Below are 25762 nucleotides of genomic sequence, written 5' to 3'. Positions count from 1 at the left end.
GTGGAAGTTTCTGAGGAGTTATGTTATGACTTTTGTTAATGATAAGAATCTCTGTAACACGCTATTTTCTCCAACTCAGAACTCGCTCCAGCAGCTGGGTCTGATACTTTGGCGCGTGCAGTGTTTGCACACACAGACGTGGACGCGTTGGACTGTCTGAACGGCGTAATGACGGCCCGTCCAGGCCTGGCTGTGCAGACTCAGTTAGCACGCACACCAGATTGGACATAGCTCTGCGGTTCATGTGCTCCTTCATGGCTGTAACACAGAGAAGCCTTAATTTCCCTCCGTTTTTATGTCTAGAGGTGCAGAAAACTTTGCATTTAAAAAAATATATAGACATTTTATAAAACGATATAAAATTAGTTATACGCAGTTGACTGTTGCAGTGTCTCTGAGTGTGCCATAAAAAATTGTGGAAAATAGTCCTGCATGTAGAGGACAGTGTGTATAGGTATACATCAGTATAGGGGTGCGGTAAAGCTGCAGCATTATCAAGTGTCGATCTTTAAAGCAGCATATTTGTAATTAGCGTTCCGTTAATTTAATGAATGAAGGTCTCCCTGCAGTCCTCTCATAGTGTTTATGTGCAGTCCAGGAGACCATCTTTTCTTCCCCCCCCCCCCCCCCCCCTGCTTCCCATCCCTCGCTCTTGGGAGCACAGAGACCAGCTCTCTCATTCTTGGGTTTTGACGGAGTGGCCAGGTTGTAATGCCCTGCTGGGGTTTCCAGACGCTGTGTTATTTCCCTTTCATATCGCGTGACTGCTTGGATTGTGACTTTCACCTCTCAGGTCACGTAATAACAGGACTATTGTTCCCCTCCCTTGTGCCAAAAAGACAGTGGAGCTCTGCAGTTAGACAGGACCCTGTGGAAATGCTCTTTCTTATAAAAGATGACCTGGCTCTAGAGCCCTCTGAGGTGGAGTCCACTTTCAGCATCCCCAGTCTCACGTTTTCCTCTCCTCAAAACAAAAACAAAAAAAGAAAGAAAATAGCCTCAAGGAGAAGCCGCGGCCTGGTGGACCGCCGGACTCGAAGGTGTATACACAGACGCGTGTGGGCTGTCCTCGAAACCCTCCCGGCTGACACTGCCCTGTGAAACCCACTTCCTCTGGGCTTGCCGTCTCGATTGCACACAGACACGCTGCTGGAGTGAGAGAATAACCCTGATCCGGAAAAAACTGCGAGCCGAAGGGGGACCTCCAGACAAGCGTTTACCCCCATCACCGTTCCGACTGGGACCACTTTTCCTACCGCCCCAGAGTAAACAGGTGCGCAGTCCAAACCAGACGAAATTACCCACCGTGCTCATATGGCTTTATGGATATCTTACTTTAACACACAATTAATGCGCAGTTCAGTTTCATCTTTCATTTGCAGTTGCCTTACATTGTCCAGTGCATGTCGTGAGAATGCAAGCTGGAATAAATCATTGCTTGTAAATGTGAATATTGCGCAATAGTGGCATGTGAAGTTTTGCTCAGTTTATTGGTTTTTATGAAGCTCAGGCTTATGGCCTTAAGAATGACCTTAGCCGGTTTCATAAGTTAAGACAGGTTGCCGTCAGGTCTAAATGTGGGTTGTCAGGAACAGTGCAAGGTAGAAATAAGGTTTTGTGAAATAGCTCTGAGGTTGGAGTCACCATTTAGATGGGCTCTTAGTGAACCAGTTAATGATGAAATTAACAATGCAATGGCCAGTCCGGCTAGTCGGTATTTCCGACCATCAAACTGGGATTGACCAATTAACTGTAGCTTAATCCTGCAGTCCGTGATGTCACTCAAGCCTTTGCCTTTGAATAGCCGTGTGCTTCTCACCACTAATATCAAACAGATGATGCGAAACCTCAAAATGGCGGCCTTTCAATAAGACAAGCAGTCAAAACAACGTAAAATAAATGATGAGAAACGCCACTCTAACCTAACATTAGATACAGATCCCACGTTTATTTTTAAATTTGGGCATGTTGCAGGTTTTGCAATTATGGCATAGATTTTGCTTTGGGTTTATAAAAAATAATTTAGAAGGCTTTTAATTGAGGCTTAATTGTTTCTAACAAAGCTTGACTGCATTGTTCATACTGATTTTAATTATTGTGGCTTGCCTTATCTTCGTACTGCATAATTTTTTTCAGCTTGTGCACCACTGAACACCTGATCTGTCAGAAATTTTTAGAGTAAAACAAACCACCCTTTGCTACGAATAAATTCAGAAAGACCTTTCCCTTTGCTGTGGTGGGTTTTGGTTTTCTGAAGAGTTGCCTAGAGGAGAGGCGTACGAGGAAAATAAGAGGACCATCTAACCCTCATCCCAAAATTTGTGCCAGAATTTTGATAGACCAGCATTTTAACCCTGGCATGTATTGGTTTTTTACATCGCCACTGGCTGTTCTGAAACCTTAGCCTGTAGACTCAAAAAAAAAAACTTCGGCGTGGTAATGTTTCACCGTCTGACACCAGTTTGACTTCTCCATACATCACATGCCCTTAGCATCCAGAATTGCTCACAGGAACGTGCTAAATCATGAGACCGGTGCTCAGTATGAGAGAACGTATGCGGCGTTCGCCTCTACATGCTTCACACACGTATGTGCTCCGGGGTAATTAATGTACTGTATCTGGAAGAACACGCCACATTCTTCTCCCGCTTGTCTCTGGGAAATATCACATCATTAGACGTAGATACCGGGCCTGAAGATTTGTATTTTCTCCCCGTTTTCATAAATTATTATTTTGTCACCGCCCTTTTCAGCCTGCCTTCACAGCTGCGTCTTCTCCCGAGATGGGCGGCCATCTTGTCTGCCAGTTCCATATCTTCTTCCATTTAACTTATAGGCTGCTGGGAGGTGGGCTCAGCCACTGGGCCAAGTTTATGGGATCCTCTCTGGGTTTGTCACAATAAATGTTGAGTTAATACAGCACTCTGGCTGCTTGACTTGAGTCCACTGATATTGAATTGTCTGGCGCTGCTTCCAGAATCCATTTAATCTGGGAACTTGTCTGAGGAGACACTGCAGCATAATGCTTATAATTACCTGCTTTTTGACTTGGGTGGTTGGAGCACTGATGGTATTGTAGTCATGGATGTTAGTCATTGTAACTGGCCTGAAGTTTGATTTGCGTAGAGCAAGACTACCTATTGGTTGGCTAACCAATTCATAGGTTTCTAAAAGCTTGGAATATAATCATTTGCTAACACTAAGTTGAACTGTCCGTTTTAGTCAATGATTATTTATTTTATGTTATGATGATTCCTGATTTGGAATTGGCAGCTATGACTCAAGTTCAGTGTGTTACTTGAACAACGCACAGCCGAGCACATATAGGCTTGTGGGAACGCACATTCCACACTGTACTAAGAGAACTAGTGCCATTGGGAGGAGGGGCATGTGTCCCTATGGCAACAGCTGGTAGCCTATAGTTGTCTGCCGAGCTGCTGAGGGGAGTTTATGCAGCAGTAACCTAAAGACCCTGGCTGACTTACACCCACCCTACACCTGGTGGGGAAAAAAAGCTAACCGTATCCTCCTACTGTTCACTCCAATTCATAGACAGCAGATGACACAGCCCAGACTCACTCCTGCCATGTCTAAGCTGGAGGGCTCTGAGTTTTCCTGTTCAGAATTCTTCCCTTCGGGGGCATAATTTTTATATTGTGGGTATACTGAATAAGTTAGTCACTCTTAAAATTGATTCAATAAAGGTATAGGCTATATTAACCACAATTAGAAATGCTTAGCTCCCTTTCGTGAACAAAATGAGTTTTCTGCTAGCTACCAGGCTTCATTTTTAAAAGTATTTGATAAGTCTTCCCTTTTTTGGGGTGATAAACGTTTGCCTTTTTTTCCCCTCCCCAATATAAAATCTGCAGTCCTGCTTCTTCAGTCAGCAATGTGGAGTGTAACTCCAGTGGCCTTGTACACAACACAGTCAGGTGGTTTTCCTCTGCAGGTCACACAGTACTACAGAAGAGCTAGCATCTGGCATATCTCTTCATATGGGGGGAACATTGGGAAACTTAAAACCTTCCAATTTTGTCTGTTGTGCTGTGTTGTCTCCTGGTCATAGCTTCAAGACCAGTCTCAACCTGTCAAGTGGAGAATAGAGTCCTTCCCCAACTGTTTCAAACAAGTTCCATAATCAGTCTGTAAACAGTCCTCCTCCATATTTATTGGTGTAGGTCAGTTGTCCAACATGGGGAAGGCTAGTACTGTAACATGATGTACAGAAGCCTGACACGACGAGATTCTGTCAAGCGAAGAAAAGCACAAACAGCATAACGTAGTGTGATAGCAGTCCCAATGTACGGCTTGGCGAACGCGCTTATAATAGTGGAGTCTTGGAGCAAGGGTTTAAAAGGGAGGATATTTTGTGTCCTTTTTTCTTCCCGTAGTAATTTATAGAGAACTGTCAGGTTTTTTTTGTGCCTTTTTAATTTGTTACATACAGCGTTTCTCATAGTCGAACAGCTTTTTTTTCTCGCCAGATCGTTAGGCTGGCGGCCATTTTCCCTTCTCCCCACCTGCCCCTCTTGAACTCTTGAAGTGTACAATGGCAATCAAATAGATCAAAAAGATACAATCAAACGGATACAATGCACTCCAATCATTAACCCCCCCCTGGACCCCCACCCCACCCCCTTCATTTCAATGGCTGTGTTTAAGGGCGCAAGTTTAGCTTGAGTATTGGGGGGGGGGGGGGAGAGATACATAGACCCTGAGAAGTGCAGCCCTCTAGGGGGGTCTCCACCCCTGGAAATAGGTTTTCAGAAAGAACAGCTGTGAAATGACAATTTCTGGTGAATTTCAAGAGGAAATACTTCAGACTATTGATCGGTATATCTTAATCACAGCATCTTTATTATATGAAATTTATTTTTCTCATGATCACGCTATATTATTGGTGGGTTATTTGGCCTGTTTCGTAATATTGGGGTGGGGGGGGGGGGTGGTTGGAACCCCCCTGTTCCCCCTATAAATTACGCCCTTGGCTGTGTTACTTTTCCCTCCCAGTCTGGGGGTGGATGTGAAAAAGCAGCCCCGCCGTCGGTCCCAGGGCGAGCCGGCCCAGAAGCATTAGCTTGCAGAGTGTATCCCGTTGAGATAATGACTCTGACACCTCAACAATGCCCCGCTTTGCAAGAGGGCACACACACAGCAAAGTCTGTTTTCTCTCTCTCATATTTTTTAATGACAAAATGTTTGTCGGAAACAAATGGATTTATTTTTCTCAATCCGGGGTATAGTTTGGGGAGCTTATGCGGTTCCGGACCCCAGGCTTTCAGACGACTAACAAAACACATCTTACTTCTGCTCTGCTGGCTGCCTGTTATGCTTTTCAGATACAGGAAAAGGGACTGAAAGCATAAACCAACTGAATAAAGTAGCGCGGCCCTCCATTCACCGTCTGTGGCAAGGCCGCACCAAAAAAAACGCTCGGTTTAAAATGCACCTGTGTTAGTCAGTTTATGCAATTAAAAAGGATAAACTCCACGGATAAATCACGGTTAAATTTAACATTGTCAAGTGATAAACCTTAGTGCAACTTTGACGGAAGCTGTTTTCTTCCACAGATGTAGTGAATTTCCCAGTGGCATGTGGTAATAGATTGGCTTAATGAGTTGGGCTTTATTGCCACTATTTTGATGCCACAGTGAAATTTGATATTTAAGTCTGAAAAAATTACCATCTGATTTAATGAAGGTTTTCTATCGCAGGCAAGTCCTTAACGTTAAAATAGACTAGTATAATTTAGTCTGTCACTTTTTCTCCCCAAATTTTATGTAAACAATAATCGTATATTAAAATCATAATTAAAAGCTGTGTTTTTAAGGAACAGTTGACAAAACAAATGTTTCTTTGCTTATGGAAACAACTGCTAATCAAAATATGTGAATAAGGGTATGGATCCTTTTCAGTCATCCATGATGCAGTCTACGGAATTCTGCCATCGGTGTTCCTAGCGTTCCCAACACCAGCTCTGCTCGTCTCTATCAAAGGCCTTCCTTTGCACTTCCTCTGCCTTTCTTGCACATGCTCACTCCATCCAGAATGTTTTTTTTTTTTTAAACAACAAAAACTTGACACTTGTTTTTCTGATCAAGAAAACAAAAGCTGGCCTGAGACTTTTCTTTTCAGCACATTCAGAGTCCATTTCAACCGGGCCAGGAGCCAGACTAGGCACTTAGATTTGGGCCTCTGCTGGGGGGTGGGGGGGGAGGAGAGGAGACGGTTCCCATAGCCCTGTCCAGGGCGGGCTAGTCTGCTGTATCATTTTTGGCTTCAAATGACGGATTCCAACTTGGTGGTGAAGATATTTTAATTCCGTACCAGACAATAGAATTTTATATTCAGACACATCCAACCCCAGAATTCAGCATTGCAGGACTGCGGGTTCCTGTGAATGTTAACTAGGGCATTTCTGTGGAGACGAGAGACTGATAATGGGACGATAACACTGGAATTAACAGACCTCAGCTCTCCCAGCTTTGTCCACCTAGTGTATTTTGAGGCATAAAAGCCATAGAGAAGACTTCTAAACATGGCCCCTTTTCTTCCAACCTACATAATTGACTCCAAGTCTAAGACTTTGTCAGTGCTGAGACTGACTATTGTATTTGCATTCAGAATGGAAAAGTTGTTTGTTGTATTTAGATAGTATGTAGGGTAGGGTACTTGATTTATGTTCTTCTAAACGTGTAATAAAATTCAGCACACCCAATATTACTGCCTTAACCCTTTGAACAGTAGGTTTTTTTTTTTTTTTTTTCTTCTTGAAAATACTAAGTCAGTGTTCTAGAACTCCATTGCTTTCAATAACCAGTAGTGATTTTTGCATCAGCATTGGAATGTTCAGTTAAGATCATTCCAATCCCACATTTTGGCCTTACATGCTAAAGGCTTGCTGTGCATTGGCTGTGGGCTTTACTCATGGTCACATTTAGCTTCAGATATGCTCCTTGAAAGGTTAATTAAATGAGTTATGCCCTTACTGTTGGAATAACATTAAATGGTTTTAAGAAATAAACATTTTATAACTCAAAGATTATAGCCAATATATGACAATTAAATCTCCAATATTATTAGGAATACAAAGTATATTTACCTCACTGGCCTTACCCACAGCTTGCACTTTTCTTAATGCAAAACAAAATCCTCACGAAGTCCACAGAGAAACAGTTGTCCAATAATGAAAGTGGGGAGGGTTCATTTAAGAACATTTGGGCCAGAGATTGTGTCCGTATGAACTGAAGTACTTAATCTTGTTCTCTTTAAATGAAGTCTCAAAATTCAGTCAAAATGATATTTATTTAATTTTCAATTGAGCTGTATCTGAATAGAAATAAAAAATATATCAGTGCAGCACTCGACAACAACATCCAGCAACATATTGATTTCACGTTTAATGGATTGAGGAAGGATTTTTTTTTGTCGGCAGAAAAAGGAACCAGTTTCCTTGCTACTGACTACTACGGTTGTAAAGGCAAAATAAACCAAAGGAAGTCATACTGTTTATGTGACTGCAAAACACTCTATGCCACTGCGAACTAAACTGTGTACCTGCTGTGAACCTATACTCTTATGAGTTTCTGAAGTCAACACACCAGTAGCAATGAAACTGTAAGGAGAGAGAGGATGGGCATGTTCTAAGAGATACGCACCTTCTGTCGAGTTTCTAAGAAGTTTTTTTTACACTTAGTACAAAATAAGACATTTCTACCCGTTAGTGCTTTGTTTAAAGATACTATAACATAAATAAACAATTTATTTTCAGTGTTCAAACAAACAGTTCCAGTGTGACTGGACAGCTAACATACTCCACCATTTTCCAGTTGGCAGAAGAGGGCTTACTGTAGGGACTCCCCATGCAGATGAATTCAATGTTCAATAAACACCCAAAGGCACCAAGCCAATGAAGCGCTCTTCCTTTCAACACAGCTTGAAGAGGGGTTTCAGTTTGTAGATTTTTTTTTTTCTCTTAGTCACTTGTGTTCTCCCCCAAAACACCTCAAGAGTTTGTTAGACTAGAAGATCAGTCAGTATACTAAGGATTCTTTAACTCTTGCTTAGTTTTTTTTCCTATAGAAAATCCTTTCGTTGTCTTTTTGATGCCATCATTCTGCATCATGTGGACATTCTTGGAGTTGGAGTCACTCTTTCCTTTACAACCTTCCCATGACAATAAAGAACTACAAATCCCAGAGTGAACAGCACAGTCCCATCTGGGGCACTATTTGTATCCTACAAGTCACAACTTTCAGTCTCAGTCTGGACACATCAGTGCATAAGAACACATCATTCTTTTTTCAAAAAGAAAAGAAGTGGGCTTTTATCTATCATTTAGATAATTATCAATATTTAACCTAAATTTGTTTAAAGCAAATAGATTCTGATGTGCAAAACGATGCCGTGAAGAACTGGTATTGTAAATTCCATTCGTTATATTATCTTTTACCGTTTCCCCAAAATCTTCTTTCTTGCTCCACCCATTTTTTCCCCCGCCTGGCCCCTTGGCCCCGCCCCCCCCAGTTTCCGACGTCGGTCTCCTCGTGCCCTATTTGCAGGTAAAAACCTCCGTCCTCTCGCTGCACGTGTTGCACTTGACGAAGCAGCACCACTGGAACTTGCAGTTGCACTGCCACACTTTAGTGTACTGGTGGGTGTTGTAGCCCCGCCCGCAGCACATGAGGTCACAGCCGTCCGTGTGCGGGGACGTGCGGTTGCACAGCCTGCCCTGCGTGCCCACGCTGCCCGTGGACGTGTCCTCCTCGCAGTAGTTGGGCGAGCGCTCGATGTACACCAGGTCCGTGTCCATGGGCTTGCGGTAGCTCTGCGTCTTCTTCACCTTGAGGAAGGTGGGCTGCCTGAGCCGGCTGGCCCGCACCACCTCCACGTGCACCGCCTCGTTGTACTTGTCCTTCAGGATGTAGCCGATCTCCCGGAACTTGGGCAGGGTGTTCCAGCACGTCTTGGTGGTACAGGATCCCGAGACGCCGTGACACTTGCACTCCAGCTTCATCCTGTCTTCCAGGACCTGACCCAAAAAAACACACAAAACAAACGGGACGCGTTAGACGGACGCTGATGCTCCACCACCATTCAGAAAAAGAAGAAAAAATTAGTTTGCTGCATAGGTTAGCTTGTCAGACACTGTTGTAATGGTCACATTATACATCGAATCCCCCCCCCCTCCCCCAGAAATCCCCACACCTTCTGCTTCTGTTGCAAGTTCAACATGTTGAGAACAAAAAATAAATAATTATTTTTATTATAAGGCAAATCTAAAGCAAGCCAGGACAGTATTTTCATTTGAGGAAATCAACATGTGAACTTAAATGCTATCACAGTGTATTCACACAGTTCACACAAGTTAAATCTCTATGTTGGGGTTTGAATTTTCTTTTTTTACGTCTGGCAAAGGTGTGCTTTTATATTTACATTATATTGGATACTCTTCAAATTCTCAGGACGCTGAAAAAGACAAGTCGACGTAAGTTTGCAGCCTTTAGACTGAGGGTAATGGAAGGAGGAGTCAGAACTAGTGCACCTTGTCTAACAGTTGTGTTTCGTCAGCATGCAAGCCAGCTAATAACCTCTCTTGGCCTGACTCTCTAAGACCTCTGGCAAGGCCCGCTCGCCTCCCAAAGCATTGTTGTTCCAATGGCCCCCAAATCAATGTGTCTCTTCCCACCGTAAAAAGGCAACGTGCAGTTCACTTGCGAAACCATTCATAATTGGGTCTGGCATCTTTAACTGTGTTTCTTTTCAAAAAAAGTACTGGTACATTTTTATTGGTTGACTTAAAGTAATTGCGTAGATTGGCTGAAAGTTAACCCAGTTGCTTTTTAGTGCCGGATAGATTTGGACGAGGGTTTAATAGGCTGCAGTGAAGCCTTTTACACAGATCTGAAAAAATGTGACTATAGTGCAGTAAAATTGTCACGTGTGCAGAAACATCAGGTTGAGATCTGAAATGGTACCATTTTGTTTTGCATCTGCAGCAGTTTTGTATCCATCTCTTACCACAGAAAAAGCTACATCATGGATCAAGGACATCAAGGACAAGTTTATTTCTTGTTAAGAAATGGCAATATTTAGTTTGTTTTTGCAGCAGGGTTACATGTATACATCCCCTCCTTATGATTACCATAAGCCTGTTCATGTACATTCTGCTTATTTTTATTTGACTCCAGTCACTTGGAGTATATGAAAGTATTTTGGTAAATTTAACTTGCATTGTGGATAGTCTGCCAAGCGTGTATTTATAGAGGTCTTCAGTATTGATCGCAAACAATTTGTAGAGCTATAACGTTTAGAAATGTACAGTATATGATTCAAATTAAGAAGGAGAATGGCACATTCCCTTTCCGTTGGTTATGTATATATTTATCAATAACAAAATTCAGCAGAAAATAATTTGCATATATAAGAAGTTGGTGTAAAATTGAGCATTGTGCAATTGGAGTGATTAGATATGACTTAGGTGGACCCATACCAATTTTCAAATCCTGAGATGGGCACTGATGGCAGTGACATGTCACATACAGAGGGGGGGGGGGTGCATTCACTGGTCACATTCTACCTCCCAGAAGACCACATCAATGGACAGGAAAATAAGTATCAAATTCATACAGTACAATCATGCATGTACTCCATTACGTTTGAGTAAAATTTGGAGCGTTCATTTGTTTGATTATTTACAGATTTGTTGTTCAGACCTACTCAACAGATGCCTGTTAACCCTTTACATGTGGATCACTCTTCCGTGGATCTGCAGATGGTTTACTGAGTGAAAAACGAGTTTCTCGAATAAAAGAGAACCAATGAGAACACGTGGTTAAAATTTCAACCGTTTTAGAATGTTGAACCGAGTAGTAGATGGTTATTGATTTAGATGGCAGATGTACAGTAATGAACACCATAGCTTTATTTTGCCTCTCTCGTCTCAAGCATTGGTTTCAGAGGCCCGTGGGGAGCAGTGCAGTGTGTTTAATGATGGCGTCCATGCTCTCTTGTTTCAGGACGTCTGGTGAAAATTGTGTCAAGTGTCCACAACATGGAGCTACCGGAGCAGGGGGAGGTATTTGACCTGTCAATCACAACAGTTGCATGCAGGGCAGTGCCACTCGAGGCTGTACTACTCCCTGGTATGTGTCATTTTTTTATTCCTTGTAGCGGACTGGGATGTAGAGAACACTGAGCAGACAACCTAACCTAGAGCCTTGATCCATTTTTATATTGAAAAACATGTCCCAGAGTATAAAAGCACTGTTAGAGGTTCTTACAGTTCGCTAGTGAGATCTAGTCTATTCTATTCCGTTTTATTCTTGCTTGTACAAATGTCCGCGAAAAAAAAAAAGTTCACAGATTCTTTAATGTTTCTGGGAGCCAATATTTCATATACAGTATCTAACCCATCAGTGCTAGACATGGTTCTATTTCTAAGAAAACAAAGTAATTAACTCATCTCAAGCATTTGATAAATTGCATCCATGCCAAAAAGCGCTTTTCTATGAAGGAATTCTTTCGATCCTCAAACATGTCTGGGCATTGAATGAAACTGAATGGGGTGAGACCAGAAAAATATCGACAGCTGAATTTGCAATCCCACTTTGGGTGTAGTCTTAAAATTGAAGACTCCCAAAAAATGCTTGGTACAGACCACAGTTTTCGTCTGGTACAGAACGCAAACTGATTGATGAATCGTTGGAAACGTTTCCCTCCAGTGTGTCCATCAGTCCGTCATCTGCTACCAATTAGCCAAATATGAGCAGAGATTTCTAATTGAGATCACCCAGATTGTATTAAACATTACTGGGTCCAGAGGAAGCAAAATCAATTTCATGTGTTCTTAAGCATTCATGTGGCATTTGTGAAAACAAGCCTGCAATTGGCAGCTCAAAACAATAGCCAGGGCCTTAAAGACGCGCCCACAATGTGTGTGGATGATTGTTAGCTCTTCCCCACCCTTACCATGGAGTATTCAAACATATCATTGATAGTGGGTTAAAGAAAAATGCCTGTTTAAATGCATTACTCGTCCTTAAGGACAAAGCGTATTGGGTTAGATTCAGTGTTCCCTTTGGTCTGCTGCTTGTGGGAGTGTTTTATTTGCATATGCGCAAGATGGAGCAAGTTTATCACGTAATGCTGCCCCACACGCCCCTTGATGTGGTGTCCCTTTGCTGGGGTAGAGGGGAAAGGGGGGAAGTGGGGCACAATGTGGGTTTCGTAGTAATTAATGGTGGTACAGTGTGTGTGTGATGCGATGTGGATGTGTGTGCGTGTGTGTTGTGGCATGTGCATGTGTGTGCGTGTGTGTGATGCGATGTAGATGTGTGTGTGTGTACGTGCATGTGTGTGAGATGTGGGTGTGTGTGTGTGTGTGGTGATGTGGATATATGTGTGTGTGTGTGTGTGTGTGTGTGTGTGTGTGTGGTGTGATGTGGATATGTGTGTGTACATGTCTCTTGGATGTGTGTGAACTCAACTTAATTTGCCTCTGGTAATCTGTATGTGCGTGCGTGTGTGTGCGTGTGTGTGTCGGCTCGCTGCAGAAGTTCACCGGGCACGGGGACGTGGCCGTGCAGTTTTGGTATGGGAGAGGGACTTGCAATAATATCCTGTTCCTGACTTTACACTTCATGAAGAGGGGCCAGAGGGGGCTGGCTGAGCTCCATCTGGCAGCCGTTCCCCTGCTCTCCGCTTCCCCGTCGCACATGATGAAACCTCACTTATTAATTGGATCCATTTGCCACCAGAGCGCAGGGCCCTCTTGATGCGGAGGGCGATGGCTTTGTGTCGTTTTGCGCTGCGAAATGACTGATGGGCTGATAAACAAACACAGCCAAAGGGACATGCTGAAAGAATTATTTTAGAAAAAGTCATTTAGATTTTTTATTTATTTTTTTCTTTTAAAAGCCATGGAAAAGTCCTGAGCATTACTGATTTTTGGTTCCCATTCTTAAACGGGGATGTACTCCAGGGGTACATCCACCAAAGGACTTCGCTTTTTGACTGAAAAACTGCTGCAAACGCCCAATAACGCAGCGCTGAAAGTAAACGGTTAAACCCGCGGTTCACCACTGTGTGCTTAGGTAGTTGTTGCGTTTGTCGTCATCTGTCTGTGTTGAGATTTCTGGGATTTCCCCCCCAAAATTCCCTACAATTTGCAACGTCCCTCATAAAACTAATTATGTCGAGCATTTAACCAAAAAAAACAAGAACTCCAAAAAGCTGTTTGTAATTAGGCAGAAGTTCAGTTCATTCTTACGAACGTTCTTAATGAGCTTTGTACCCTCCTAAACATTCTAAGGAGCCTTAAATTCATGTCTAGGGTCAGTGCTTACATATGGACTTAGACTTTACTTTGTCCAAGTCTAAGTGCCTGCATGCTGGTGCTCTTGGTTACCATTTGCCTTTTTTACTGTCCTTACATCCTGCCACTTTGCCTCGCTCCACTAGTGACATTGAGTGACTGCATTTACCTTGAAACGGTAACAGTGAACCTTTACAACGTAATGCTATATGGAGAGTGGATGTACTGTGTGCCGTAAAAAAATAAATAAAAAAAAAAAGCCAGTAAATAGAATCTGCTTTTATAGAGCTCGTTTAAGTACAACCTCCGAACACACATCACATACCGCAGTTTTGGAACTGCTGGCCGGCTGCGTATGGTATGAACCCAATGCAATGTGGAGTTACTGCTTTCACTGCGACAGATATAATTGCGGCAAGACAAAGACAACATCAACAATTCAGACCACAGGAGGAGCACATTCTGGGCAACAGATGAGCTTTTTTTTCTGGCTGAAAAACTAAAAGAAAAAGAGCGAGTGAGAGCCATTTCTACACGATCAGCTCCCATAATCAGCTCTGACTGGATCGGCCAATGTCCCGCTGCTCTGACAGTGGCCACACCCCTCAAGCGATCTTCTGCGTGTGACAACTGAATGACGAATTCAAAAGTATCTGAACTTTCGCAGCACGCGGTACTTTGGGGAACTTTTCTCAGGAGTTGGATGTTTCTTTACTAACTGTGACCGGTGTAGTCTAATTTGCATACATTTGCATTGATATTTCAGTGGTTTGATTGTTTAGTTTGGCTGGCAGTGGCTGTATTTGATTTGCAGAAAATAGGCAATTTTCAATCAAATTTCCTTGTTTGTTCATCCACCCATCTCCCACACATGCTATGGGGGGCACTTTGAGGATTAACTTGTGAAATGTACAATTTCAGATGCATCTCAAGCAAGCACAGCGCATCTAACACATAGCATTGGTGAAAACATGATCTTAATTTTCTTTTTCTATGCTTGATTTAAAAAATAATAATCATAATGAAAGGCATTTTTTTAAATGAGTAAATGTGTTTCTCTGCAATATGAAATGGTGCGCATTTACAGTTCTTATTAGTTCTTATCAAGCGATGACTGAAGACTCACCTCTTCAGGCTGCACCATCCCTCCCTACCTCCCTGTAGTCTCTAATTGACTATGTAATCTTAGGTTTGTAGCTAGGTAAGCTGTTTGTCTCAGTTGACTTAGTTGAGTATGCACGAGTGCAATAACTATCGCTTGTATTATTTGCATAGACTGCTTTGTTGCTGTTTTTGTTTGCGTTAATCAGATTAACCTACAGGGTCCAAGTCAAACTACGCGGTCGTTCCCTGCACTGGGAACTGTACTTCCCTCTGGGGTTTTCAACACACTTGCTCCTGGTTACGGTTATATACACTCTGCTGTACGTCGCCCTGGATAAGAGCCTGTAATGTAATGTGATGTTATTTGTTGCGGTTACCTTTCTTCCTGCCTCATTGTTATGCAGGTTCATCAGCCGCCTTGCGTTTTTTTTGATCTCGCGGGCGTCTACGAACCTTCGGGAGAACTCGACGCCGTACTTGACGTCGGCCGAGCAGCCGCCCCACTTCCAGCCCTCCTCTTGGTTGTAGTAGCCCTGCTTCTCGCGGTCGCAGCCGCAGTTGCTGAGGTTGCCCTGGCTGCACGCGGCAGTGACGGCGTGGGCAACGCCCGCCGCTGTGATGGCGTAGGTGAACGCCGCCTCCCTGCTGCCTGGGGGGAGAGAGAGAGGGGGGGGGGCGTCAAACCTGCGGGTCGGGACGGGGGGGGGGGACTGGGGGGGGGCGCGAGGGGCTGGGTGCAGGGTGGGGCTGGGTGCGGGTCGGTATGGGGGGGCGGTAGTGGGGAGCAGGGTTTAAGGCGGGGGGAGGGGGGTGGGTGGAGTGGGGCAGGGGGTTTCTTGTGGCGTAGCCTGTAGAGCACCGTCCGCATGTCTCATTGCGAGCTGCGACGTCGCCAGTTCTGCGTTTGCATAACTGATGCTTTGGCTACACAGAATATCCGAATTACAGTTACAAGTATTTCAAAATTAAATTATTCTCCGAAAGTTATCCCAATTTCCTGGTTTTAAGATTATAGGAGGTTAGACCATGTTGCAGCCTTGAGGGTTTCTCAAGGTTGTATCTTCTCAGGCAAATAAAGGTTGTATTCTAGTCAGACTTTTTTTATATGTGGAAGGAATACAGATTCCTAATCTATGACTCTAAATAATTCCTTTAGTTTAGACATTCCAGATCAAATCACATTTTCTTCAATACTCTCCAGCCCCTTATTGACCTGTAGTGTTACTGCATTTTACACAATGTATTCCTGAACAACTTGCACATGTGCTGAAGATTTACTTGTGGCAGCACTGTTGCAGGTGCTGTCCAAAGTGCTGAATTCCTTCAAGCACCTTGCATATTACAGTAGCCACATTATTACAATAGAAAGGCCTACAAGTCAGGATCTTAAACTTGAAACAGTTTGAATTTAGTAGGTACTCCGCAAAATACATTCATTCATAAATAATGTTTGGCTTAATGTTGGTAATATAATGATAGTCTGTGTCACCTGCAAAAGTATTTCCCGTCAAAGTTTAGCTGTTTACCATAATGAAGATTTCCCTGTCTGTTATGTCTGAATTGGGCAGCTTTCTCCTGTGATTGTGTGTGTGTGTGTAGCAGTTGTACCTGAAATTTAATTATTTTTGAAATTTAACTGACTTCTGGGCTGTTAGGAGTGAACTCTGTGCAGCACGGATACCAGTGGATGCAATTATACCTTTTCAGGGGTCACTAGGTAATTGGCTGCAATACCACAATATTAGAAATATCAATAAGACTGTGAAAGGAAAATGAAGGGTATCTTTTGTACTCTAAAATATGTGGCATCGGCTGTGCGGGAGGCTGTATTCCTACTGAAATTGCTTCTCATGTTGTGAGACTGTGACAGGGAATCATAGAGGCAGTGGGCACACACTGTACCGCAGGGGGTGTCACAAAAGCGACACACAAAAACTGAACCGGAAAACCCGAAAGCAGAGCGTGGAAGCTGGTAAATTAAGAACCGGCGAACCGCGCTTCCAATTTTAACGGCTTCCTGTGTAATGCGTTTCCCTTTTCGGCTGCGCCCGGCACTGTGGTCAGTGACAGTCACCGCCGGCTGTCCCAACTGCCACTCGGGCCGTGTTTGACTGCCGTGGTTAATGCCTTCTCCACCGTCTGCTGTCCAATGACTCATAACTGCCCGTCGTCACTCTGGTTGCCATGGTGTTTTCTTTTTAAAAAAAGGTGTAATGGCTGGAAGGACCCAGAGACCCCTGGTAATCATTCGGCGGACACACAACCTCCATGTTACGTCACGTCACACTCATCCAATTCAGTGCAAACAAAAGAGCCGGTTTAATAAGTACACACTGCAGTGCAATCTGTGTTGAATCATGGCTCATTGTTGTAGTAGGAAGTGATGAACCCGGGCAGCCATGTTTACTCCTCCGTCTCCCTGGTCATCCGCTGAAGACCGGCAGCCCAAACTTCAGAGGAATTCCCTTTCTTTTGGACAATTGAAAGCAATGGCCTTTCATTTTGGAACCGTTTGCTTACAGGAAGCTCTTATTCTGAGTGACTGGAGTACTATGGCTGTGTGCAATGAAGAACTACAGCGTCTTTGGCTGTCCATGGACGGCCTGTGGACTGGTGGGCCTGATTTGACATAGATGTGGGGAACCACAGCCTCTGAGTATCTGAGAAGGAAGGGTGCGCTGGGTAACTTGTACAGGGTTGAGTATCTGTGAAGGACGTATGCAAGGGGAAGCTTTGCCTATTTGAGTATCTGTGAAGGACGAATGTGCAGGAGGAACCCTTGGGGGGCTTCTACTCTCTGCACAGGCGTGTGGTTCCTGCAACTCTGAAGGGGGGAAAAAATGAACAAAAAAAAAACCTGAGCAGGCCAGCCCAGAACCCTGACTGGAAGCCAGCGGAACCACCCTGGGATATCCTTACAAGCTGCCAGTGGAAAATTGGACTGACCGAAAAAACCTCAACGAACTTGGAGAGGTTTGGAGAGAAGAATGGGGGAATATTAAACCAGATGTCTAATGGAGTTTAGTGGCAAGTGTCTGTGACAGTGTCCAAGATGGAAACTGAAGCTCTGCGCACAGAGGGAGAGTCGTCTTGTCTCTCGCGTCCTCGTCCTCCTCGGGAGGAGCCGCTTTGGGTGTGCGAGCACGGCCTTCGCCTCCCCAACCAACTGCCGTTTGGCTTTTCCTTTTTGTGTCTGCCATGTTTCCCCTAGAGAGCGGCCCAAACGTTTCTGAACGCGGTGGTGGCGACTATGACAATGTGCGCTGGGGGAGAAAAAATAAATAAAAGGACACGGACCAAGAAGCATATTTCACACGACACAGCGAACCCGATTTACAGTTTGAGAGTACGGTCCGCTACAACCCACCCTTATTATGAATTATGAATTTGCTTTTATGCTACGTTGGTATTGCAGCAGCAGACCGAGAACTTGGGGAATGGTGAACAGCATTCCAGTCGCGTTCTCCCCAGCGCCCAGTCTGCATCGCAAACGGTAAAATGCTCAGTGTCTTGCAGAGTACATGTGATCCCTATTGGACTCTTGTACTCTGTTAGTGTTGAGTTAACACTGGAGAATTTACTGTGTGGTCCTTCAAAAGCAGTATCTTTAGAGACGCCCATGCTTTTTAATAAAAGAAAATACACCAGTATTCTAAGTTAAGTGTCAATAAAACCTGTTTTCCCATATCACTTTGTAATGTTTCAGTATTACAAGTTTGCCTGTGAACAGTAGCATATCCAGTCTATGTAGTGTGTGTGTGTGTGTGCGCAAGATTATGAAAGTAATGGAGGAGATTTTCAGTCTTGCATTTCATGCTATTAAAAAATGTTTGCATTTAATTTTTCCTAATTCTCTGTAAATCATTGGAGAAAGGGTTTTCCAAATATTAAACAGATAAATAATTTTAATCGTTTACTTATCTCAAGCGGAAGGGACTTGTTTTTCATTCTAGCCAAACACACACGCCATAATTTGTACTTCATAAAACTCTGACAGGAGAAGGTCAGAAAGTAGTAATTATTTTTTCCATGTTGGTTTTGCAACGTAAAAGAAAAAAATGTGACACCTGCTGGTTGGCCAGAGGGGTTGCAGCTAAACTGAGTCCAGAGAAACAGTCCAGTTGCGAGCATTAATGATTGGCTAGTGTTGGCCATGCAATTAGATAACACGGTTAAGAAAGAGTGGCTTAGTAATTGATGGGGAAGTAAAAATCACCGATTAGTACTCCAAGTCAAACATTACTGATTTTAAAAGTCGGTAACATTAAGAGAGATTTTAAAGACAGAGCCACGTACTGTTACTGCTGTCTTTCACTATCACTTCACAGTATAACTGTACTTGTCAGTGTATCAGTAGTTATTATCAATAGTATCTAATCAATAATTATCCTTAGTGTCCTGCGCTCACAGGAAGGCTCTGTACTGTCCCTCACTTTAAATGACGTAGGCTGTACAGCAGCACTGTGCTGCTGGATTGCTCTTTCCCCTGGGCCCCATTGGGGGATAGAAACTGCTTTGTGTATCACTGGCAGGCCTGTCTGATCTCTACTCGTGTTTTTCCTTCTGTTTTATCTACCGTTTCTGTGAACATATACTCAGTACAGATTACAGACAGAGCTGTGGTACATGAGGTTTGCAGTACGAGAAATTAGTGCAGCTGTATTCCTGGTCAATAAAGTGATGTCATTTTGCCCAGAGCTGTACACACTGCCTATATGTATGTGGCACACTCAGTGGTCGTTCCTCTACTTCATAAAGGTGATTCAGGCACCAGTGTGTTAAGGGTCGCAGGTTTGATTCCTAGGTAGGGAATGCCGTTGTACCATTGAGCAAGGCACTTAACCTGCACTGCTTCAGTATATATCCAGCGGTATAAATGGATGTAATGTAAATGCTATGTAAAAAGTTGTGTAAGTCGCTCTGGATAAGAGTGTCTGCTAAATGCCTGCAATGTAATGTAGTGTAGTGATTCAGACAGGGGTTTAGGGCTACCAGGAATAGGCTTTGGAAGTATGTGAAGGTGCTCAGGTAGTAATCAGTGTATGGGAAGCTGGCATATGTCATCTGGCACTGAAATGGCTGGAACCTTTAATATAAAACCTGTGATTACATGTGTCCAATTAAATCATTATCCCTCTTGCCTAATCAGCTTAAAGTCAGACACCAGCAGGATGTTCCGTACCCCAAAGCAAATCGGCAACCTTGATCTCAATACATGCTGATGCTGGGGGAAAAAACAACGGCAAAATTCAGCAAAGGCATCTGTGTTTGACAGAAGCCAGTTCAGACTAGTCCGATTCTTCAGACTTTGAAAGACGCACTTGTGTTGCACCACAGTAACAAACTAATAGTGGAAGTGATTAAAGGCATTGGTTGGGAATTCATGTTCATAGTGGAAGAACATGCTTGTGCTCCATATTCATTTCCTATTCTGTGACGATAATGAACGATGAACGTTTACCGGATATTGATAGGCCAGTGAATTTAAATGATCGATCAGTACCAATTAATCGGTTGGCCTATTTTTTTGTTTCTTGCAGAGGGATCTGAGTGTTCTCATCCTATTCAAATACTCAGGAATTTTAATATTCACAGAGTTAGGGTTAGAGATGGGGTCAGGGTTACGACCTTCACCATTTTAGCGTCGCACTTGTATCTTTTTTTAAATTTGTTATCACCGCTGGCGGTGCACTTGCAGGGCTTCCTATAAACGCTCAAAGCTAACCTCGCCCGCGCGTCCAATCCCGCTTTTGCGATCTGATTGTGTTCAACAAAAGAGCGCTTTGAGACGCGCTGATCCCCCTCACATCCTGTCCCCCCGCCGCGCCCAGCGGGGCGGACGCAGGCAGACTCTGATCCCGCCGATAACGTCCGGCCGGGCCGGGGTCCGAGCCGGGGGGGGGCGGGGTGCGAGAGCGGGGGCGGGGTGGCCAGTCGGGACACACACACACACGCGGTCTGACCGTGAGAGGCCCTTTTGGGGACCGGCTGTGTAAGACGGTGGTCCGGCGCTCCGTAGACTCCCCGGGTGGGCGGCTCTACCCGATAAGCCGCAGAGGATCCCACTTGTTCTGCGCATCGCTGCTGTTTACTCTGGCTCGGCCGAAGAGAGTGGGCAGCAGAGTTTTAAAAAGCGGCCAGCACGATAAGGCCCAACGCTGTCTGATTCACAGCCTCTCTCGGATACCGCGGTGGCAGATACAGATCTCCTCCTCCTCTTATTTATGTGGGTTCTCTGTGTCTGGGGCTGAAGCAGTTTGTTGGCAGTACTTGATTCTTTCTGAAAAACAAATTTCGCTGGGAATCGGCAAATGTACTGAGTTGTGTCAGGACAGAATCGCCTGACTTTTGGCTCGGGGCAGATGATACGCAACTGCACACCCAGCACAAGCAGCGGCGAGAAGCTAGAAACGACTGAGGAAGCATCCACTTTTCCTGAAATCACTCAATTTGTGTTCCACCCCCCCCCCCCCACCCCAAACCCTGCTTACATAAAACAGGACAGCATAATGGCTAAGGTGTGGAGTGCATTCAGTGCCAGAGGCTTGAGCAATCACCGGTAATGCTACTCCAAATTCTTCCTTCCTTCAAAAAAGACTTCTAATTCTTCAGCATCATCTGCTTGTCTCATTCTTCTGCCAGTTCAAATAAGAAATATGGAGGCGAGCGAGATTTCAATAAACAGAGAGAGGGAGCCACGGCCGACCCTCCCTGCACATTCTCACACTCCTCACGTTGACACGGCCTAATTTATAGTGCTCATCAGCCGTTTTTCTTTTCTCTTATTTATTTATTTTTTTTTACTGAACTGACACACAGCTTGGGAAGAGGGGGGAAAAGAAAGACAGACATCTCGGTTATCTTTTTTTCTTTTTTCCAAACGAATGAGCCACATCCTTTTTTTGACGGTTTACATTTATGTATTTTTTCATTTTTAATTAATGTTTTTAATTTATTGTTGTGTTGGAAACAATATTGAGAGGAAGATTAGGGGGGTAAGGGTGACGATACGCAGCTGCACAGAGTGAGTGTTTCACTGTTCAGATCGGTTCACAAGGGAAATAAAATTGCATAAATTACACCACAGCACATCGTTTTTTTATATAGCACGACATTAAAATAAATCTACTGATGAATTACTCAGGATCGTAAATTGAAATTAGTTTCATATTGGCTCACATGAACATGATCTACAAATCGGCCAGACTTTGCATCATTCCCCTAAATTTGTGTCATTTGGCCCTTTAAAAACGTGTTAAAGCGTGTTAATGAGGTTCACTATAACATGACGAGATTAAAGAACGAAGTGCTGGCTTTTGTTGGTTAGAAAAGCACTCCGCACAGGATTAATAACATACTACTAAACGGCCTCGCAGAAGTTAGACTCGCGCTTGGGTCTCGCATGTCCGGCTGTATGAGGGAAGATAAATGTGGGGAGAAAAAAACTTTATTCGGCTCTTATCTGTTTTGGAATCTGTCCGTAGCAGTGAGAGCAGGTACCGTAAACACGAACGTTCTGCGGCATCTCCTCCGTGCCGCTCGCCGTCCAAAAACACCGCCAAGCCAAGCTAGGCAGCGCGTGCTGGTAAATCTGACCAGCGAAGCATTTTCTCTCGGTCAGACCATAATATACTGTACAGGAATGATAATGACTGGTTTTGTGCCGTCCTGCTTTGGAGGACGTTACATGCTTCGCGAATGGCAAGATGGACCTTTGCAACACGAGCGGACCAAAAAATAAAAAATAAATAAAATAAAATCAACCTGAACCGCAGAAGCAATCCAAGGCTCCCACAAATGGGCCTGTTTCATAAAGACAATTAAGCTTGTGTTATAGGTGCAGCCAGTGCCAATGGGGTAATGGAGGCCTGGGCCGGCTGGATGGGCTTTACTAGCCAGAGTAACATTTCAGATGCACTTACTTCTCCACCACAATCATTATGGGGAGGTGGGAGAAAAAAAAAACTAAATCAGTGCCTATTTTACCAGTTCATGCTGCGGGTTTTTATACCAATGCGCTTTATTACAAAATCCCATCATCTTATTCATAATTTCAGATAAATAATCATCCTCAAGCTATCCTGAGTTTGATGTAGCAGTGTTTTGTGTGAGATTTGTGTTGCTGCTTGCTACTTAATGCAGAAAGCCTTGTGTTCCCAGTGGTTTTTGTATACATGATACAAAGAAAACATCAGTAATTTCGGTTATTTTGCACTTTGACTTTGTATATGCTTTGACTATTTCCTTTGATTATCAGAACTTGACTTTCTGCATAACACAGCCATTTAAGATACCAGAAAAGGAAGGGGAAGGACTGAATTGACAGATGGCTGTACAGCATGTAATTACATTATGGATCAGTGCACTCACACCAGTGCCTTCCAAAATGTAAATACAAAGGCGCATTGGATTCGAGACGTTTTTTTTCCCCCTCGTCAATTTGGAGAATTGCTCCACGGTGACCTGTCCCACCTCTATATCTCGGTTTCTAAAAAAAATTTATTTTATTTTTTTGGAAGCTGTTTTGCTAAATTTCCATCCCGCGCTCCCTATCAAGTACATGCCTGTCCAGGGCCCTTTCCGCCCAAGCGGCTCTGAATGGACCTGCTGACTTACGCATCTTTTATCTGGCTAGACGCTCGCTGCCCCCCCCCCGGCAGCCAGAGTGCTGGGCCGCCCCGGGCGGAGCGGGACAGGAGGGGAGGGGAGCGAGCTCTTTTTTAACGGGAGATGATATCGCCTTCGCACCCGCCATTCATCACCCGCTAACGCGCACTGCCGGGGCAGGGAGAGTGTGAGCCGCCACATTCCATACCGCCATGTTTTTTTTTTTCCTGTTTTTTTTTTCTCCCTCATTCCCTCCTTTTTCTCACAGCCGGCCTGCCGGCAAACGCTATAGTTCCCACTTGTGCGGAGTCCTCGGGCTGTTCTCCTGCTGCGCTCCCTCCCCTCCCCCTCTCTCCCCCCCCCACGTTTGTGGAATGAAATCGGTTTCACCGCCTTGTCTTGCTCGTCTGATTTGAGATTTGTACAGTAGGTGCGGAAAAGCACTGCAGATGGGTGAAGGAATAAGTATCGTTGTGGGACTCGGCTGAAGGCAGGGCTGGGGAACTCTCTGGTTAATAGTGAATATCAGTACTGGGGAGACAGTTGGCTGTTGACTGTTCAGTGAATATTCACCCGTCACTCCTCTGATCTGTGCTGTATTGTTGGCGTGTAACATAACGGTTATATCCGTTTTAAACTGGATTTTTCACAGTATCTGTCGAGTGTGTCTCGCTGGGCCCTCCTGCTCTATACAGTATCTCACTTTGCTGTGTGCAAGGGCAGCACCTGCTGAACTTCTGCAAGCTTTAACCTCAGTTATAATACCTCTTGTACATGACGACCACCAGTCACTTCAGTCAAAAGCTAAATACAAAGTTACACATGCAGTGACTTACTAGTACATAAGAGTGCCAAAACCACCTCTCTCTCTATCAGTCTGCACTGTGAGTATAAACGTGTCTTTTTTTTTTTAACTGCGCAGATAAAATGTTAAGACAGCCCTCTTCCTAGTTTGCCCTTTTCCAGTTATTAAACTGTATTTATTTATCCTGAAGTTTCATATACGTAAGGTTTATAAAACTGTAAATGATTCATTGGTAAAATTTACTTGCATAATTGCCAAAAAAAGACGACGGCCCGGTCTTATCACCTGACAGTACGCAGTTACAGCTTTATTAATGGTCAGTTTAATATTCCTTCCCAGACCCACAACGATTTTCATAACGGACAAACCCCAAATGTGCCATTAAAATGGGTCCCCTCTTATCTCGTCAAACAAGTCTGCTTGTATCAAGGAATGTCCTCAGTAGAAACAGTCAGTTGTGCCCACTTAAAAAAAAAAAATATATATATAAATTTACAGTATGAATAAGACGTAGATCATATTGCCGTAATTTCAGAAAGAAAATATTTCCCTTGAATCCAGATTTGTTGGGTTCTGTAATATTCAATAACACAGCTATTAATGTGCGCCTTCTTGGAAAGCGAGCATAATTCCGCTGAGCTCTTCCAAACTGACCAACTCCATCTGAACAGCAGTCATACAGAAATGAGGAGCATTAGCCGTGTGGTTCTGCGATTCTTAACTCTTAACCGACTCTCAATGTCTTTCCACCAGTCAGAAACTAGCATTGAGCGAGAGGCAGAGGTTTGTGTATGCAAACGCTGGAATGAAGAGGAAGGGAAGAAGTAGGGAAGAGGTGTTATCCGCGAGATTGATACGTTGGCATTTCAGGTTTTTGAGAATAATGGGGGCATTTGTTGCAGGAGAGTACTTCATACACTTTATTGCACAATGCTGAATTACAACGAAAATGCCATGGCTTAATCCTTTTTTCCAAAAAAAAAAAAAAAAAAAAGTTAAATTGAAACCCTTAAGTGCTGAAACAATTACAAAATAGATCCTGGCAGGCTGTAGCTGGTTTAACAGCTCTAGTTGCTATCATGATATTCACAGTAAATGTAAAAAAAAAAAAAATCATGATAATCCTAAGACTTCTGAACCGATTTTGAAACTTCCTAAAGGCTCCACTACTGTCATCACCTGCCGTAATGGTTTGAGCTGACAATCATGGGCTTCTGAGGGAGAGGGACTAAATTAAAGCTTCCTCTTAAATCCCTTTCACAGGGCCGGAAAGACAAGGCACTCTTGCCGTCTCTCCACAGCTTTTAAATGTGAAAGTCGTCCGCCTCCAACCCAGCTGACAACAAACTGCCATATTTAAATCTCTGCAGTGGCCTGTCTCAAGCTTGTAGTCTGAAATGGTTGCCGTTCTGTCAGTCAGTCCAGGTGAAATGGCAGCATTTGTTGCATAGCAACATGTCAGTAAAAAGCACTGTCACCAAGCTCAAAAAGGCTGTTTCTGGTACTTCACCCAAGCAAATGGACTTTGTCGCGTTATGTTTCTGTTTAACATCAACATGCAGCGTCCTATTACTCTATAGCAGTGGTCTCCAGCCCTGGTCCAGGAGAGCTACAGGGTCTGCTGGTTTTTTTTTTTTCACCTTAAAATCAGCACCTAGTTGAGACCCAAGACACCAAGGCGTAGGCAAGCGCGTTCGCGCTCCTCGGAAACGCACAGCGCTGCCAGCTGCTTCTTTTCACACCGCAGCCCACAGGCCAAGCTTCACACGGACATTAGTCAGAGGAAGACGCTTCCCGTGACGCTTTTTTAACAAACAAAGCACAGGGCCACCTCGTGTTCCAGCGTGGGGTCTACCCGTGCACTTGCACGGCACCTTGAATTGCTCTGTTCCCTGCACTTTTAACTTTAATTATTACTGTTGCGCTGC

At 43.9% G+C, this 25762-nt stretch overlaps 1 protein-coding gene across 2 annotated transcripts in view; it reads right to left on the bottom strand.

The window, feature by feature from the left end:
• Nucleotides 1-6777: 6777 nt before the first annotated feature.
• Nucleotides 6778-25762, bottom strand: part of LOC135245636 (protein Wnt-7b) — a 30739-nt gene continuing 11754 nt past the window's right edge. For both annotated transcript variants that reach the window (XM_064318814.1, XM_064318813.1), the window contains exons 3-4: nt 14800-15071; nt 6778-9034 (exon numbers count right to left, since the gene is read on the bottom strand). In XM_064318814.1, coding sequence (XP_064174884.1) covers nt 8555-9034; nt 14800-15071 — 752 coding nt within the window. In that variant the 3' untranslated portion in view covers nt 6778-8554. The remainder of the gene's footprint in view (nt 9035-14799; nt 15072-25762) is intronic.

The sequence above is a fragment of the Anguilla rostrata genome, chromosome 19 (assembly GCF_018555375.3).
Source record: "Anguilla rostrata isolate EN2019 chromosome 19, ASM1855537v3, whole genome shotgun sequence".
NCBI classification, from domain to species: domain Eukaryota; kingdom Metazoa; phylum Chordata; class Actinopteri; order Anguilliformes; family Anguillidae; genus Anguilla; species Anguilla rostrata.
Note: the sequence above shows the minus strand (reverse complement) of the source record. Positions and strands in the feature narration are given on the sequence as shown.